Here is a 16,916-nt window from a genome sequence, read left to right as displayed (position 1 = left end):
CAGATCTGCGGATGATGCAGTCAACATGGGACTGCACTTCATCCTAGAACACCTCGACAGTGCAGGGACCTACGCGAGGATCCTGTTCGTCGACTTCAGCTCAGCGTTCAACACCATCATCCCTGAACTCCTTTCATCCAAGCTTCTCCAGCTCAGCGTCTCACCTGCCATCTGCCAGTGGATTTACAGCTTTCTGACGGGCAGGACACAGCAGGTCAGGCTGGGGGAGGCCACCTCATCCACACGCAGCATCAGCACTGGGGCGCCCCAAGGTTGTGTCCTCTCTCCGCTGCTCTTCTCTCTCTACACGAACGACTGCACCTCAGCGAACCCGACTGTCAAACTTCAGGAGGCATCCTTCGCCACAGCTGCCCCTCACGTTGTCCAGCTGCCTTGTGTCAACCGTCGAGACCTTCAAGTTCCTGGGAATTACAATCTCCCAGGACCTGAAGTGGGCGACCAACATCAACTCCGTCCTCAAAAAGGCCCAGCAGAGGATGTACTTCCTCCGGCTTCTGAGAAAGCACGGCCTGCCACCGGAGCTGTTGAGCCAGTTCTACACAGCAGTCATTGAATCAGTACTGTGTTCTTCCATCACAGTCTGGTTTGGTGCTGCTACAAAAAAGGACAAACTCCGATTGCAACGGACAATCAAAACTGCTGAAAGGATTGTCGGTACCCCCCTACCCACCCTTGAGGACTTGCACGCTGCCAGAACTAAGACAAGGGCATGCAAAATCCTCTCTGACCCTCCCCACCCCGGTCACCAGCTCTTCCAGCTCCTTCCCTCAGGTAGGCGCTACCGATCAATGCAAACTAGAACTAGTAGACATTCCAACAGCTTCTTCCCTCTTGCAATCAACTTCTTAAACAGCTAACTTATAATTCCATTACAACAAGCTGGCAATTTTTTGACTTGAGTTCGTTGTCACATTTCTGTGGGGCCAATTATGTATTACTCGTGCACTCACTGTAGTTGTCTCGCCGTGCTGCACTATTTGCATATACTGGCCACTCATGCCAGAGTAGCATCTGCTACATTTGGACACTGATTGAGGAGTATCTGTAACATTTGCACAACCATTGTCACAGATTATCGCACTACTCGTCACTTTAAACCGCATACACTCCTTGAAGTCTCAGTGCCCTTTGCACAATGGTCATTGCACCGGACTATTCCGATATTAGCCATTCGAACTGCTCTAAGTGCTAGAGGACTCTGCATCTTTTTGCACAATTGTTTTTTGTCAATGTCTTTATGTCTCCACAGTGTTCTGTAAATTGACTGTCTGTTGTACTAGAGCGGCTCCAACTACCGGAGACAAATTCCTTGTGTGTTTTGGACATACTTGGCAAATAAAGATGATTCTGATTCTGACAATATTTGAATCACAGCTAAGACCGCTGACCTTCGGGGTGAAGTTTACGTTGGCTCCTCTGTTCAGCAGCAGCTGGGCTACGCTCATATTCTCATAGTGGGCTGCGATATGTAGAGGGGTGAAACCAGTCTACAAAAAAAAAAAAAAAAAAAAAAGGACACACAAGACGTGTGAAAGGACGAAATCAGTAAATGGAAAGGTTACATAATGCAGTGAAAAAGCACTTCTCATTGTATAATGATTTCTGATTTGTTTACATATTTATCACACTTCAATGTTTCAGATCATCAAACCCATTTTGATATCTCACAAAGAAAATCCAAGTAAAATGCAGTTTCTAAATATTTTTTTTATTTGTTAAGGGGGAAAAAAATCCAAACCTAGTTGACCCTATTTGAAAAAGAAACGGCCACCTGAACCTAATAACGATTTATTCCACTCTTGGCAGGAATAATCAAGCATTTGGGATAACTGGTGATGAGTCTCTGTTTTGTGTTGTTGTCCTGCTGCATAAGACAAGAACGTTTAAGATTAAGGGCACAAATGTACAACCAGATGTTAACCTGCAGGATTTTGTGATAGACAGGAGAATTAATTGTTTCTTTAATAACAGTTAATTAGTCCAGAAGAATCAAAGCAGCCCTTGCCACAAAAATGTTTGACTGTTGGGTTGATGTTCTTTTTTTCAAATGCTTTGTTATTTTTCTTCCAGTACACTGGGACATGGACCTTCCAAAACATTTAATTTTTGTCTTGTCAGTCCACACAATACTTCTCCAAAAGTCTTGGGGATTATCAGAATGTTTCTTGCCAAATGTGAGATAAGATCTTGCGTTATTTTTGGTCAGCAGTGGTTTTCACCTTGGAACTCTCCCATGGATGCCATTTTTTCTAGTGTCTTTCTGATGGTTGAGTCATGAACACGGACCTTAACTGGGGCCTGCAGTTCTTGGGTGTCATTCTGGGTTCTTTTGTGACCTCCTGGATGAGTTGTTGTTGCACTTTTGGAGCAATTTTGGTTGGCTGCCTACCCCAGGGAAGGTTCACCACTGTTAACAGTTTTCTCCATTTGTAAGAAATGGCGGTGACTGTGGTTCGCTGGAATCCCAAAGCCTTGAAAATGGCTTTGTAACTTTTTGCAGACTGACAGGTTTTACTTTGTTTCTCATTTGTTTTTGAATTTTGGGGGATCGTGGCGTGGTAGATTACTTTTTGAGATCTTGTAGCCTATCTCACTTTATGTGACAAGTACTATTTATGTGACTGATGTGCGAAAATCAGGTCTTGGTGTGGCTAATGAAATCAAACTCAGCTTTCCAAAAACAGTGGTTAATCACAGGTAATTTGTGATTTAACGGGGGTGGGTCAAAACTCTTTCACAACACTGTAACTGAAAGAGAAAATAGTTTCAAATTTATTTTAAAAGTATTTTTTTCTTTATATAATGGGTATCAAATACCCAATCATTACACCATCTGGGGTGTTTACCTTGCTGAGAACATCAGGATTCGGGTCGTTCTGCAGAAGCACAGCGGCGGTGCGCGTGTCGTCATTCCGGGCGGCGATGTGCAGTGCGGGGAGGCGGACCTTGCCTTTGGTGCCATAATTGATGAGCAGTGCTACGACGTTTTCATGGCCCTGCTGCAGGGCCACTGCCAGAGGAGTAAAGCCATCCTGGAACGCAAAGTAGGAGGTGCAGAGACGGAAGAAGAGTGATTCATTTTAAACGTGGGATATTATTTTGTTTGACACTCGTGCTGGAAAATAGTCCTTATTCTTCTGGCCTCATTTATACATTACCGTATTAAAGAAAATGTTTATGATACATGTACTCATCATACAGGTTCCATGTACACTAGATGCTTTACACATATGTAAAGAGCATTTTGTTTTATTCAACTCTGGAACACGGTCATTCCGCACACACACACACACACATGCCTACCTCGGTGGGGAGACTCTGATTGGCGCCGTTCTCGAGCAGGAACTTCACCACCTCTAGGTGGTTCTCCTGTGCTGCCATGTAAAGAGGACTGAATCCTTTCTGTATGAAACATATACAGTTATGGTGAAAATGGTTAGCCCCATAGAAACCGGTGAGCATTTCTCTAAAATACTACCCAAAGTTTAAAATTTTCATCAACTGTTACATATAGAAAATTATTCAGCAACGATATTGTCCACATTTTCACAAACTTTGGAATGCAAAATAAACACTCAATATTTCATTATGAAAAATGTAGTGAAAACTGAGATGGTCAAAAAAAAATTGGATTAGTGACATCTGATTAAATGATCACAAGGGACTACTCTAGAGTTGCTCCAAAAGCATTAAAAAGTGATATTATAATCCTAGAAGAGCACCCCCAAAAAGTCTGGAGCTCAGACAGAATATAGTTGATGCTCATCTTAAGGTGCATGTGCGACATGCGTGGCATTGTTGGGGGTTAGGGTTAAGCGGTGAAACAACTGCATGTCAAGGAATAAGTTTGTCTTTATATGGGGAGACCTACCCTGCCTAGTCTGTGTAGATATTTTTCTGTGCATATACATATGTTATGTAACTATAATCCAGTCAAACGTCTAAACATAGATAAACCAATGACTTTGCACACATGCTCCCACATTCTTTTAGTGACTCACATGTGACTGGGCATTAACATTGGCTCCATAATTGACAAGCTCAGCCACCACTTTCTCCTGGCCCGCCAGCGCTGCGATATGGAGAGCAGTGTTGCCTTTCTGGAGGTCACACAGAGAAGAGATGTAAAAGATACAGGCTATAATAATCATACGCGCACACAAAACAGAACTAGGTTGCAGAGACATTGCCCTTGTACATTTGAAAAGGCAATGGTCTCACTTGCATTTTAGATAAACTCGCTTTGGAGGCGATCTACTCCTTTTACACAGAGTTGCCACAAAATGGCCATAACAGATGATGTGGCATTTATCTTCCTAATCCTTTTACCAGTGAAGTTGGATATTGCTGCAACAGTGTGCGCTTTCATACAGCGAAAAAGCATCCTGCAATCAGATAATTGCATGCGAGACCATATGGCATATACTTTACATGTCAGACTGTGGCATTGCTTTCAACGCAAAAGGGTGTTAAACTTTACACAGGCACTTTCCACTTGTGTTAGGTCTAATTGGCAGGTTGACTTTGCCTTCTCCATTATGTGTCAGTGCCATTTATACAAAACAGCGACAAAGGGGGTGGGGGAAAAGGCTTTTACCGTGTAAATTTAGGACAGCTCACCGCATCTTTCATTGAATCTCATGTTTCTTGAGTGAACATAAAGTATGTACTGTACCTTGGTGGTGGCCTCCAGTTCGATGCCTGAGTGGAGGAGCTCCAGGACCATTTTCACATGACCCTCTTTAGAGGCCAGATGTAACCCATTTAGACCATTCTTTGAGGGAAAAAAAAGATGGATTTAATCTCTGAAGGCCAGCAGTATTACAAATGTATTCACTTGAAGAGATTATCTGTATCGTAAAATGTGTGTAGTTCCACTGTAATAAGCCTGTTAATAATCAGGATTAATATAATCACAGACCACATTAACTCTAGAGTCATACATCTCTTATGGCAACTTAATGAATTAATCAGCGGTGCTCTTTTAAGTTGCTGCAGTAATACACTCGTCTGCACAACTTCTATCCGCCTCAATCAGACGACTGGCTGGAAAACAAAGATTTAACACGATGTTGAAAAGCTGCCAAATTTGGCTGTCAGTGTGGATGGACTCTCAATCCTAATTTCAAATCTTGTTGGTTTAAAACTGCAACATACCTGATTTCTCTCACTGAGCAGCACATCCCTCATCTCGCTACCGACCGCCTCTCTAAAAATAGCTACTCTGTTCTGACAAAATGCACAGTGCGACGATAGTAATAATGAGCAAGCAGCCAGTCTCAGTTATCCACACTGTTTTTGTGTTGGAAAGTATACGCCAGTGACAAGCATGTGCATGACTATGGGAAATAAAATCATATTGTATGTACTATTCCTTACTGCCATTCCAATGATGCAACAATGTGAAACAGTAGAAAGTTGAAGGCCGAAGATTGAAAGAATGCTAATGTGAAATACTGAATAATTTATGTACACCACTTTACACAAAGGTGGAGTATTCCGAAGTTTTGAATTTTTAATTCTCTTTTCTGTCCTTTTTATGATTCCCTGCCCTGCGAGGATACTGCACACAGACTTTCCTCTTAGGATACAATGACAATATGTGTTGCAATTAAATGATCCACTAAAGACTTAAAGTAAAAGCAAAGGTTTGTCCTCCGCAGGATAAAATGTAATTCTTCAGGGTTTTCATTCAGGCTGTTTTATAATCATGGCCTCATTACTGCGGGAAATCCTCGTACCGTTCAACGTCTTATGAAATAGAGCTCCATGAGCTACGAACACAGCTTCTCTATTTTTCTTTACTTCTTCATCCATCCATCCATCCATCCAGTTTTTATAAGACTTCTCCTCATTAGGGTTGTGAGGTGAGGGAGCTGGAGTCTATCCCAGCTGACTTTGGGCGAGAGGCGGGGTACACCCTGGACAGGTCATCAGCCAATCGCAGAGTATATTGACTTATACCTTTTTGTTTGTGGATATAAGAAGAGGCATACATCTTCAGACCCTTCTCTAAATTGCTGCTCGCTCATAACTTGCAACGTGGGAAAACCACTTAATTAACCATCACAAGGCTTTACTAATTCCAGCAATACCTATAAAAAGCCAGTACACAATATCGCTCTACATAGCACTAATTCATTTATAAAGTATAGTAGTAAAAGTTTATGTGCGCAGAGCCACGGCAAAGAATAGCATGTTACTGGTATATATAATGTTTACAGTTAAACATTTATTAAACATGTACAAAAACGTATATTCCAATCTCATGCGAAGACAGGGAAAAGTATTGTCTGGAACTGCTGAGCGAATAGTATTCAAATGGGGGAAAATGGCCTTTTGGCATTATGCTGCCTCTACACATGTAACCAATGAGACTGAGGGTATTCTAATAGAAAAGATGAGGCTTATAAATTGCAAAAGAAGATATCGTATGTATTAAAATATGACATGGAATAGTAGCACTACTGTTTTATGTTTTACAATGACAGCGCACCACTTTCCTCCTTGACTTGTACAACATATTTTTTGTAATAACCTTGACAGAGTATCACACAGTCAAAGATAATTTTGGAAGAATTTGACAGCATCCACCTTTCACGCCATATTTCACAGAGGTGAACTCACCCAGACGAAAGCAACGGCTGAATTGTGTTATGCCACTGAAGAATGAAATTAAAAATGTACCAACAGTAAGGTGATAACAGTATTATTATTGAAACGTTTGAGACATTTTAGATTAGTGGTTGTCACTTTGTACTTGGACAAAAAGTATGGGACTAACGTAATGAATCTTTTTGTCTTTTCTTCTTCTTTTTCTTTTCCTCATCACATCAGATGTTGATGTTGAGTGTTTTCCCACCTGCGATGAGTTCATTCCACTTTGTGCATGTTGGCTCTCAGACTTGTGGTTGATTCAAGTTTACTTTTGCAAGACAGGGGCCTGATTGGCTCGTACATCATGTATTAAAATACTCTGACCTATAAGTCATTAATCATGCAAATATACATCCAAATTGAGCATGACGACATTTTCACAATGTTAAGCGATGTTCTTACTTGATTAGCTATATTGATGTCCAGTCCATTCTTTATGTGATCCAGAGCTTTGTCCAGGTTGCCTGAACGAGCTGCACGAAGAAAGCTGGTGGCTGCATCAGCCTGCAATGAAGACGTACGATGACTGTTAAAAACAAGTAAACAATATACTCTCGAATCATCTAAGAAACAAACTGGAGGAGATACAACCATCCATTCATTTTCCATACCGCATATCTGTCCAGAGTGAGTGTTAATGGGTCATTGAATGGGAATGTGTCCACAACAGCTGCATAAAAATCAACTTTGGGAACCGCTTTACTGGGTAAAAAAAAAAATCAATCAAAAGACAGAAGAGTCATACAATTTGGGGCTCCACCAAAAGTTACTGAAAAAATTCAACTTAAGTTCAATTCGTCGTTAGAGGATGTGCAAGTTCAAACAATATTACAGCAAATCTAACAAAAATTAAGGATTAACTCTATGTGTTTTGCCTTTTTCTTTGGGTTTGAGTTTTTTGGGTGACATAGGAAAGCATCTGGCTGGTCAGTAGAATATGGGCATTGAAACATAAACTTAACTTCTCCTACCACTCCCCTTTTCTCTTGCCATCAAAAATGTTCAATCTTCAAACCTTCAATAGAGGTGAAAGTGATTTAGCCATTTATATTTATTTCACATTGTTTTCTATATGTTCGCCTGAAGTTATTGTCGATAGAATGCATTATTTTGTTAATTTATTTGAGTCCCTGGAGCGGATTTATTGGATTTACATTATTTCCTACGGGAAATATTACATCGGTTTTCATACAAATCAGTTTTAGTCAGACTTTTTGGAACAGAAAAACAAGGTTCCACTGTACTTGCACGGTACAGTGAAGAGTGTAAAAATGCTACTTAAAACATTGCCTGTAGAGTGAATAATGTTCCATGATGCTGACCAATTCACTTTGCACTTCTTTTTTTTAAATTAAAATGGATTTTTGAAATTACAAGTTAGAAAATCAACTATCATCGCAGAATATGTACTGTTCCACTTTTGAGGTTTCACTGCACTTCCAACAGACCTAAGTAAAAAAAAAAAAATGTAAATTATATATATATATATATATATATATATATATATATATATATATATATATATATATATATATAAGGATATATAGCTGGCTTTCAGGTTACAAATCTGAATCTTTGAAGCAAGACTATACAGTATGTAAGACAATGGTATCACAGTTAGTCTAAAAATGTATACAATGGAGTGTCGCCCACACAGCGAGCCAGGCAGGCATAGCTGAGCACACATTTTGACACGAGGCGTGCTGTCTGCCTGTCTGATCTCAGAGGAGAGTGCGCGTGCTTTGTGTCTTGCAGTGTGTTTGGCTGACTACATTTATTTGTATTTATTCATCAGTCAATACAGCTGAGCTGCACAATGAGAGGCTCCCAATGGCTTTGAGTGAAAATACTGCACGATGTTCCATATTCTCGACCCTTTCCTACGCTCCTTTCGGCAGCATCATTATGTGTCAGTCTGAGCTGTTGATCCCGAGGGCTTTGATTATACTGAACTTCTCTCTCACATCTCTTATCTCCAATGCACCAGGAGAAGAATATGTGTTCCATTAGATGGCATCTTCAAACAAATAAGATAATTTCCTCCGCCCTCCTTTCCATGCGCTAGTCCAATGGAACCTCATTTCATGACAGTTACACAAACACCCTCTTATCATTCCCATTATATAATCTGATTAGTTTTTTTTTTAACTTTGTACTTGTACAACAGATAATTGGGAATTTCAATAGTAGTCTTCTACTAAATTACACTATACGAATGTCCTTTGTCTCATCTGTGGTGAAGTGAGAGTACATTCTGACAAAACTCGAGTTACTTTTGTGCAACATGGGTTATGACGGCAAAGAGGGATGACATGGCAAAGAACACCGACTACTCTCAATAACTTCACAGTAGATGTTTTTTAACTCTTAATCCTAAAAACACCACATCTGATGCACCTGCCAAACGACAAATACAGTGTATCCTGGTGCAATGGAATAAACAAATGGTACAAATATCCAATTCCCTTTATTTAATAACTATCTTGTGTGGTCTCTTACATTACTACAGGGACCTGATGGACCAGAGTGCAAGTTAATCATAATAAAATAATAATATCCATATAGGACATTGTTTAGAATAATAGCAAAATATATCGAAGCTTGTCCAATTGTCCTGTGATGGAATATGAGATCACAGGTGCCAAAAGTTGGTCAACTCCGTACAACGGTGGTTAGACAGGAGAACTTCGGTTTACGACAGAGTTCCGTTCCTATGGCAACGATGTAACACAAGTTTGTACGTAAGTCGGAACACACTGTACTTCATCACCAACCTACGCTAACACAGTCGTAAAGTAAGCCACATATTTACAGTATATATAAAAATCAAATGAAAGGCACTAAGTATGAATCGAGCTAATTCCACTGCTGCGCAAACTAGTTAATTGTGCGCTGTTCTATCCTTGAACTGCAAACAAGAGGTCTAGTATACAAAAATGACCGAATAATATAAATGGCATACAAGCACACAAACGGTGAAAAAACACAAGAAATAAGTGGAAGGGCACGGCAGGATGCTGGTCTTGGCAAGCAAACGATGGATCACGTTAATGAACCGTCATGGATTGGAACAAAGACCCACTTCTACTACAGAAGACTGATTAACAAGCAAGCAAGCAAGCAAACACAAACACACATCCTTCTTCTGACAGCCACTTCTCGCAGGGTATTGTACCATGTCACAGAGCTCCAATAATATACTGGTTCCTTGGGTTCACTGGACTCGAATGAACCCGTTCGTCTTCAGATCTCAGTACGGGAGGTGTTCTAATGGAAGCTTCTCATCATAGATGTGAAGCCAACAAATCCGCAGCAAGTCAAGTTTATTTATATAGCATTTCATCACAAAAGAGTCTCAAAGGGCATCATAAGCCCACAGTTCACAGTGATCAACGACATCCCCTGGTTTAAACACCCCATCTGGCCAAGGAAAAACTGTTTGATATGAGGCTATCTTCTGAACATAGACTAATGCCTCTTCGGAATGTTTCAAGAATTCAGCTAGCTGTTTTTACAGTGTGACACATAGAACTCGAAAGGCATGGTCATAGACGACCACTTCGTATACCACTGTGCAGCCTGAAATTGTGGCGGGCTGTGTATTTGCTACGTGGGCCTTCAGTGGACACTTTCTAGACTTTAATGCACCTTCTAATCATGTACCACCACTATCACATGACAATAATAGCATAGGTTAGTGATAGACTACAGCACATTCCAACTTACATATACAAGGACCTGCTGTACTAACGTCATCAACATTTAAGAAAGAGATGGGGTGGGGTGGGGTGGGGTGGGGGGGATCTCAAATACTTTTACCCAAAAAAATGACTGGAATATTCATAAAACAATGACCCGTGTTCTGTCCCCGCGGTGGCAGAGGGCTGACTATGATGAATCCATAGAATCCCCCAATAGGATACAATTAATACAACACTAGATACGTATTTATTGCTCTAGGAGCATAAATGTAAGAGACCAGTCAAAGTAGGTTGATTGAATATTGCACACGCAGCCTTGTAAGCTACATAACATCATGCCCTTATATACCAGAGACTAAGAGACTCCAAACCTTATCAGAATACATGAAGCGTCAAACTGTAGCTTACAGTACATACAGGCAAAATTGCTTTGCAAACTGTATCCTAACACAATAGTAACATTGGTAACATCTATTCACAAATTGAATAGCATAACTACACATCTCCATCCAGGAAAGTGGTACAGATGGATGTCAAGATGAAGTCACCGCGCTGAGAATTAAAAATCAATAGCTGGGCTCCACAGAGTGGCAGCTGCTCCAGTTTTAATGGGTAGATGCGAGTGTAGTAGCACTCCAGACTCTATGGACAAACCAGTCACAGATCCCACCCTTTATATAAATTGGAAGGCTTTTTTGGGGATTCAAATCCAACAACAATGCCACAATCATTAAAGGCACAAGGAAAAGTCTCTCACATTAAAAAAAAATGGGTTATAAGGTGGTAAAAATCGGTATGTGTGTATCCCACTTAAGCGATGCTTTAAGACATTTAAAATCTTGTAAAAGAACCTTAAAATCAGTACTAAATCACACAGGGAACCAATGCAATGATTTTAAAGGTGCCATATTTTACCAAACCAACTTTTTGTAGTATTTTGGATGTAAGATTGTCTCTATGGTGCCTCAGTAAACATGTGAAATATTAATTAAAATCATCCACACATTCCTGACTTGCAGACGTTTTTCTGCCGAGAGGCCTAAAATCAGGTCATTGAAATTTCTAAGCATATCTAAGTCAGTAAGAAAGATCTCCGCCTACCTCTCCGTTCCTGAGCCAGCGCTGCCAACATAGCAAACACGTGTGCGCTCACAAGTATGTCTTCTATACAGAGGCAACCAATCAGAGAAAAGGGGGTGGTCTTAGCCAAATATGGACAAAGCGAATACAAAACTGGGTCAAACAGAAGTAGCTTTCAGAGGGGCTTTTTCTGGACATTCGTATGACAAAACCAAGGTGTTTTTTTTTTTATTTATTTTTATTTTTTTTAATGAAATTGATACTTTTATACTAAGTCCTTGTTCGAGAGTCACTCTATAGAGATCTAAAAAGCCAAAATATGGGACCTTAAAAACCAGTGTAATGTGTTACCGCCCTCTGGTCTTCGTCAGCCCACGAGCAGCTGAATTCTCCAGTAATTGTAGATTTAGATTTAGGTCTTTTTGGGAAGACCAGAGAGCCGGGTATTGCAATAGTTTAAATGACAGCGATAAAAGCATGCATCAGCACCTCTGTGTTAGTCTGAGAGAGAAACGGGGGGACTTTGGCTATACTTTTGATATATTTCATTAATTTATTTTTTTTTTTATTGTGTGTATAACTTTAGAAAATAGGATGAGTGAGGTGTATCTAGGACAACGTTCAATCCTGCGACTTATTTATCTTTCAAGTTAAGAAAAAGTTCAAAAAGTGTTTTATTGTTAATTGTAACATACGTTTATTATATTCAATTTCTGGCTTCATAGTGGTGACAGTCTGGACTCTGGAATAAATAATTCCACATATGATAGAGCTTGTCCGTTTAACAGTACACAGGAATATATCACAAAATAATGTAATGTGGTTTTTCCTTTTTGCAAAAATCAAGTAGGCCAAATATAGAAACTGGTGTTCATGGAGTTCTTGCATCTTTTGGTTTTGCAGTGAAGTGCATACTGTTACATGTTTCTTCAAAATCCATAATTCATTAGCCTCCCTTTTAATTTTATTTTAGGCTGAATTTAATTTTTATTGGTCTAGCTCTTAGCTAAAGAATACTTGTTTAGGCTGCCGAGAAGACAGCCTTTTGGCTTTGTCCTCCTCCTTCTCGACATTGTTCTGCATCTAATTGGTTTTAGATTAAGACACAGGGCGAGCCAGTATGGATGTGAATGCACAAATGCGACCCCAGTCACTCAGCCACACATAATGTCCATATTTCTCTCTCCCAACGCCAGCCTCCCCTCTCACGCTTCTCGTAACCTTTCAATATTCATGAGCACTGCAGAAATGCAACCTGCAAGGCATGCTGGGTAGACCTAGACCTCAGAGGGTCTGCTGTTGACGTCATCACTCGGTGCTGACATTGTGGGCAACCTGACCTCTCCCAGTAACCGGACCAGAGTCAATGTTCCTCTGCCAGGACGCTGATATTTTAAAAATACGTTGTTAGCATAAACTCACAGAAGCTGGTTTAAAGAAGTAGCTTGACAATCCACTAATTAAAGCTCAATTTAAAATGTCAGTCATTTTTTAAAAAGACAAGAATGTGAGACCAATTCATGAAATCTAAAAATGTATATCTTGCAGATAGAAACTGTGCAGAAGAAGTGAGGGTCATGTGTGCATAGCTAATGTAACACTCAGCAGCACATGCCTCCCCTAATGATAATATACAATCCCTTTGACAGGAGTGAGCGGTCAGCAGAAGGAGTGATGGAGAGAAAGGAAGAAAGGGGAAGACAGGAAGGGCATGTGGAAGAGGGAACAGGGGAATTGTAGAATACACCCCAATAAAGCCATTAAGGACTTCAGGAAAATATTTTTGATCAGTAAAGAAGTTATGAATCTATCGCTACAAAAGTCAAACATGATTTACGACTGTTTCTGTTCAGGAGCTCTTTTGAAGAATTGTGGGCTTTCATTCTGTAATTTGCTAGCGAGGCTGGCTAGTGAAATCCCTGCGCTGAATGTCAATGCTCCACCCACTTCTTATATAGACTAATGTATATTACCAGATGAGTTAGGTGACACTTCCACACATTATAGATTACTACAAGACACAGACTCTTCATAAATATGCATCTACTGTAAATGCATGTATTCCTGTCTGAGCCATGTTTTAGCTACATGAAATTTAAAAATCCTCTCTCATGGAGTGCAAACATAAACATGCAGCATCACAATTAGCCCTGCTGTCAACAAGCAGTCATAAGAGCTGACATATGCTCCTCACAGCATGATGTGAAGTCAATGCACTGCATGGGGAGAATACAACACAGGCAAATGACATCACTGGACTTCCATGCAGAATGGCAACCCTTCCACATACACGCAGATTGCAAAACAGCATAATTGAAAATCAAAGTATGAGTTATGGTTGAGCTCCTCTAAAGCCCCTAAAAAGTGTACCCGAACCCCTAGAAAGCAAAGCCAAGCCATCATTACTTGTATAGCACTTAGGCCCCATGAAGTGCACCTGAGTCCCCATAAATATCAAATTACAATGCAATGAACACATGGAATTCTTAAGCGCAGTGATGTTTACACTGGTTGAACCGTGTGTACCTATTTTTTTTACATAGAGGTAGCATAAATGAACCCTCAAGAACTTTGCTGAAACACAAATGTAGGTGTGCTGTTGTGTGTTTGCAGAGGTAGTAGGTTGAGCCACCCCTACTGAGGCTTTGCGGGTCGTCGCTAATCACATAGCGGACGGTGAGTCCCGTCAGTAAGCAACATGTTGAGAGAAGATTTAGGACTCAGGGTGGGCTACTGTTGGATGAGGGAGGATTTTTTTATGTTGAACAAGATGAATGAGGGGACAACATCACAAGACAGCCACAGTGACCACTTTTGATGTTATAAAAAGTCATCTGGCGAATTCAAAATCATGTATAAAAAGTGTAAAATATTTTCATGGTGGTATGAAAAAGAATTATTAGTATAAAGAACCAACAACCTTGGCATGCCACCACAAGAGACTAATTGGCACAGGTGAGCTGGAGCCTACTCTACGCAGAAGGATTATTACACCCTGGACTGGTCACCAGTAAATCTCAGGGCACATATAGGGACAGACGACCATTCACACTCACATTCCTACTGGCAGAGTGGGAACTGATCACACACCGCCTGCACTAAAGTCAGGCGAGCGTACCTCTACACAATCAGTGGCTAATCAAAAACATGCACAACAAATATAGCAATATTTCGCTGTGCTTACTCACTCTTGCAGGAGCAGTTAGTAATAGTAACACGTACAAGCCATCTGAATCAAGGCCAGGTAGTTTTGATCCAGCCCCAGAAAAGCTTCTTGGCAGTTTATCCATGCTTGTTCCAATTTTTTTTTTTTTTCAGAGCCTCGCCAGGTGTATTCGACCTTAAAATGCAGCCATGAATTGAGACACGCCTATGGAGTACAATAAGAATTGACTTCTTTTTTCTTATGGTGCACCCAAACCCAGCCATTCCCCCCCCCCCCCCCCCCCCTACCGTGGTCGACATGAGAAAAGCGACCAAAATGGTGGCCACAACAACCACAAGCTGAATGAGCGGTGAAGAGTGTATGTCTCATGACTTGGTCAAATACCGTTCTTGAACAGTGAACACTTTTCAAAGGTTTTACTGGACTGGTGATAATCAGGCTCAGTATGATGGAGGCTCTGTACTGAGTTTCAGAGATTCAAGTAGGAGAGAGCACCAATGCGGCATTCATACATGCAACAGTTGCCTTAGCTTAAAGGATTAAGGAAATGTTTTTTAAAATGTGGGCCATGTGCAAATAAAAAGGTTTCTCTCTTTCCCCTTGACGTCCCCCGTGGGAACACTGGTTCCACAGGAGCCGCAAACACCCAGTCAGATAGTCCATCCATCCATTTTCTGAGCCGCTTCTCCTCACTAGGATCGCGGGCGTGCTGGAGCCGATCCCAGCTGTCATCGGGCAGGAGGCGGGGTACACCCTGAACTGGTTGCCAGCCAATCGCAGGGCACATACAAACAAACAACCATTCGCACTCACAGTCACACCTACGGGCAATTTAGAGTCTCCAATTTATGCATGTTTTTGGGATGTGGGAGGAAACCGGAGTGCCCGGAGAAAACCCACGCAGGCACGGGGAGAACATGCAAACTCCACACAGTCGGGGCCGGGGATTGAACCCGGTTCCTCAGAACTGTGAGGCTGACGCCCTAACCAGTCGTCCACCGTGCCGCCCAGTCAGATAGTCACTTAGTTTATTTGTATCAGTCACAGATGTGAGAATAACAATATAAAACTCAAACTTCATTATCCCGCAACAGAACATTAGCGCATGTATCACTTTTGCAGACCGGCCTGGCTCCATTGGCTGTTTATCCTTAAAAGGACATAAAGGATATGAAGCAAATGTACCATATTCCTCTGGAAAACTGCTCTTCCTTCGTCTTCTGTACTTTGTCCTTCCATAGTCTGGCACTGTTGCCTTGATTTATTTACGTTTCCATCTGTTGCTCAGTTCTTGCTAATTTCATGTCGTTTTAACGCAACTCTCATTATATTTTATTACAAACAGGCTGTTCCAGTAAAACATGGTTACATTTATTGTAGTACTCAGCCTGCGCCTCTGCGGTTGGAGCAATAATGGAGGCTTTCAATGGACCTGACCTGATTGTTTACTGAACAAATGGCCACCATGCTCTCTGCGCTCGGTTCACTTGTGAGGTAACAAACAGCTCTCATAATACGGAGCGTAAAAAGATCTACTTTTCTAATAGCATTTTTTTCAGGTATTTTCTGCCCTCACTTGTGTCATATTGTAAAGCAAGATGGATGCATACAGTATACCATATCATATGTCAATTATATTAATAGCTTGTGGTCAATAATAACAGTTTTAGAGGAAGGTGAAAGAATATGAGTTCAATCATCATGTTAGTTAATGAGGCTAAATGTGCACACCCAGTTGTAAATTATCATTTGCAGTGGATGGAGCACAAGCAACACATCCATAATATTAAATCAGTGTCATCAGTGGACCACGCATACGCGTGCACGCAGGCACACACACATGCACACGCACAAGACCGGACAGGCTTTAATGATGCTCATACGTGGAATTTGAAACCTTTTCTTTTTTTACCAAGAGCCTGATTAATCTTTTTAGAAGTGTCATGTGACTGGACGTTGGGCATTACAATGGCATTGCAGAAAGGAAACGACCGGGGTGACGATGTTACTCATGCGACTATAAAGCCTGAATGATGGAGGCACTGACGTGAAGTGACTCACTTTGGCTGACAGCAGCATTTTTAGGATTCGAGACGTCAAAAACTTTTCATATTTTCTGATCCCCGCTTATATAGATGTTGTGCAAGACTTTGTGGCACGATAAATGGTTGGTTTAGTTTTACCAACTGACAGATGTCTTGGCGTTTCTTTGGGCCTTTTGTTGACATGACAATGGTGGGTGACTGACATGCATATTAGAACATTTCCAGTTTTTTGCCAAAGTATGTGTG

The 16,916-nt window shown here is 40.9% G+C and overlaps 1 protein-coding gene across 7 annotated transcripts in view; it reads right to left on the bottom strand.

Annotated features, from left to right (window-relative positions):
* The window catches only part of ank1b (ankyrin 1, erythrocytic b), a 69,368-nt gene that overhangs the window by 39,406 nt on the left and 13,046 nt on the right, over positions 1-16,916 (bottom strand). For all 7 annotated transcript variants that reach the window (XM_061800153.1, XM_061800147.1, XM_061800146.1 and 4 more), the window contains exons 2-7: positions 7,081-7,182; positions 4,697-4,795; positions 4,023-4,121; positions 3,325-3,423; positions 2,868-3,053; positions 1,410-1,508 (exon numbers count right to left, since the gene is read on the bottom strand). In XM_061800153.1, the coding sequence (XP_061656137.1) occupies positions 1,410-1,508; positions 2,868-3,053; positions 3,325-3,423; positions 4,023-4,121; positions 4,697-4,795; positions 7,081-7,182 (684 nt within the window). The remainder of the gene's footprint in view (positions 1-1,409; positions 1,509-2,867; positions 3,054-3,324; positions 3,424-4,022; positions 4,122-4,696; positions 4,796-7,080; positions 7,183-16,916) is intronic.

This window comes from Phyllopteryx taeniolatus, chromosome 15, assembly GCF_024500385.1.
Source record: "Phyllopteryx taeniolatus isolate TA_2022b chromosome 15, UOR_Ptae_1.2, whole genome shotgun sequence".
Lineage (NCBI taxonomy): Eukaryota > Metazoa > Chordata > Actinopteri > Syngnathiformes > Syngnathidae > Phyllopteryx > Phyllopteryx taeniolatus.
Note: the sequence above shows the minus strand (reverse complement) of the source record. Positions and strands in the feature narration are given on the sequence as shown.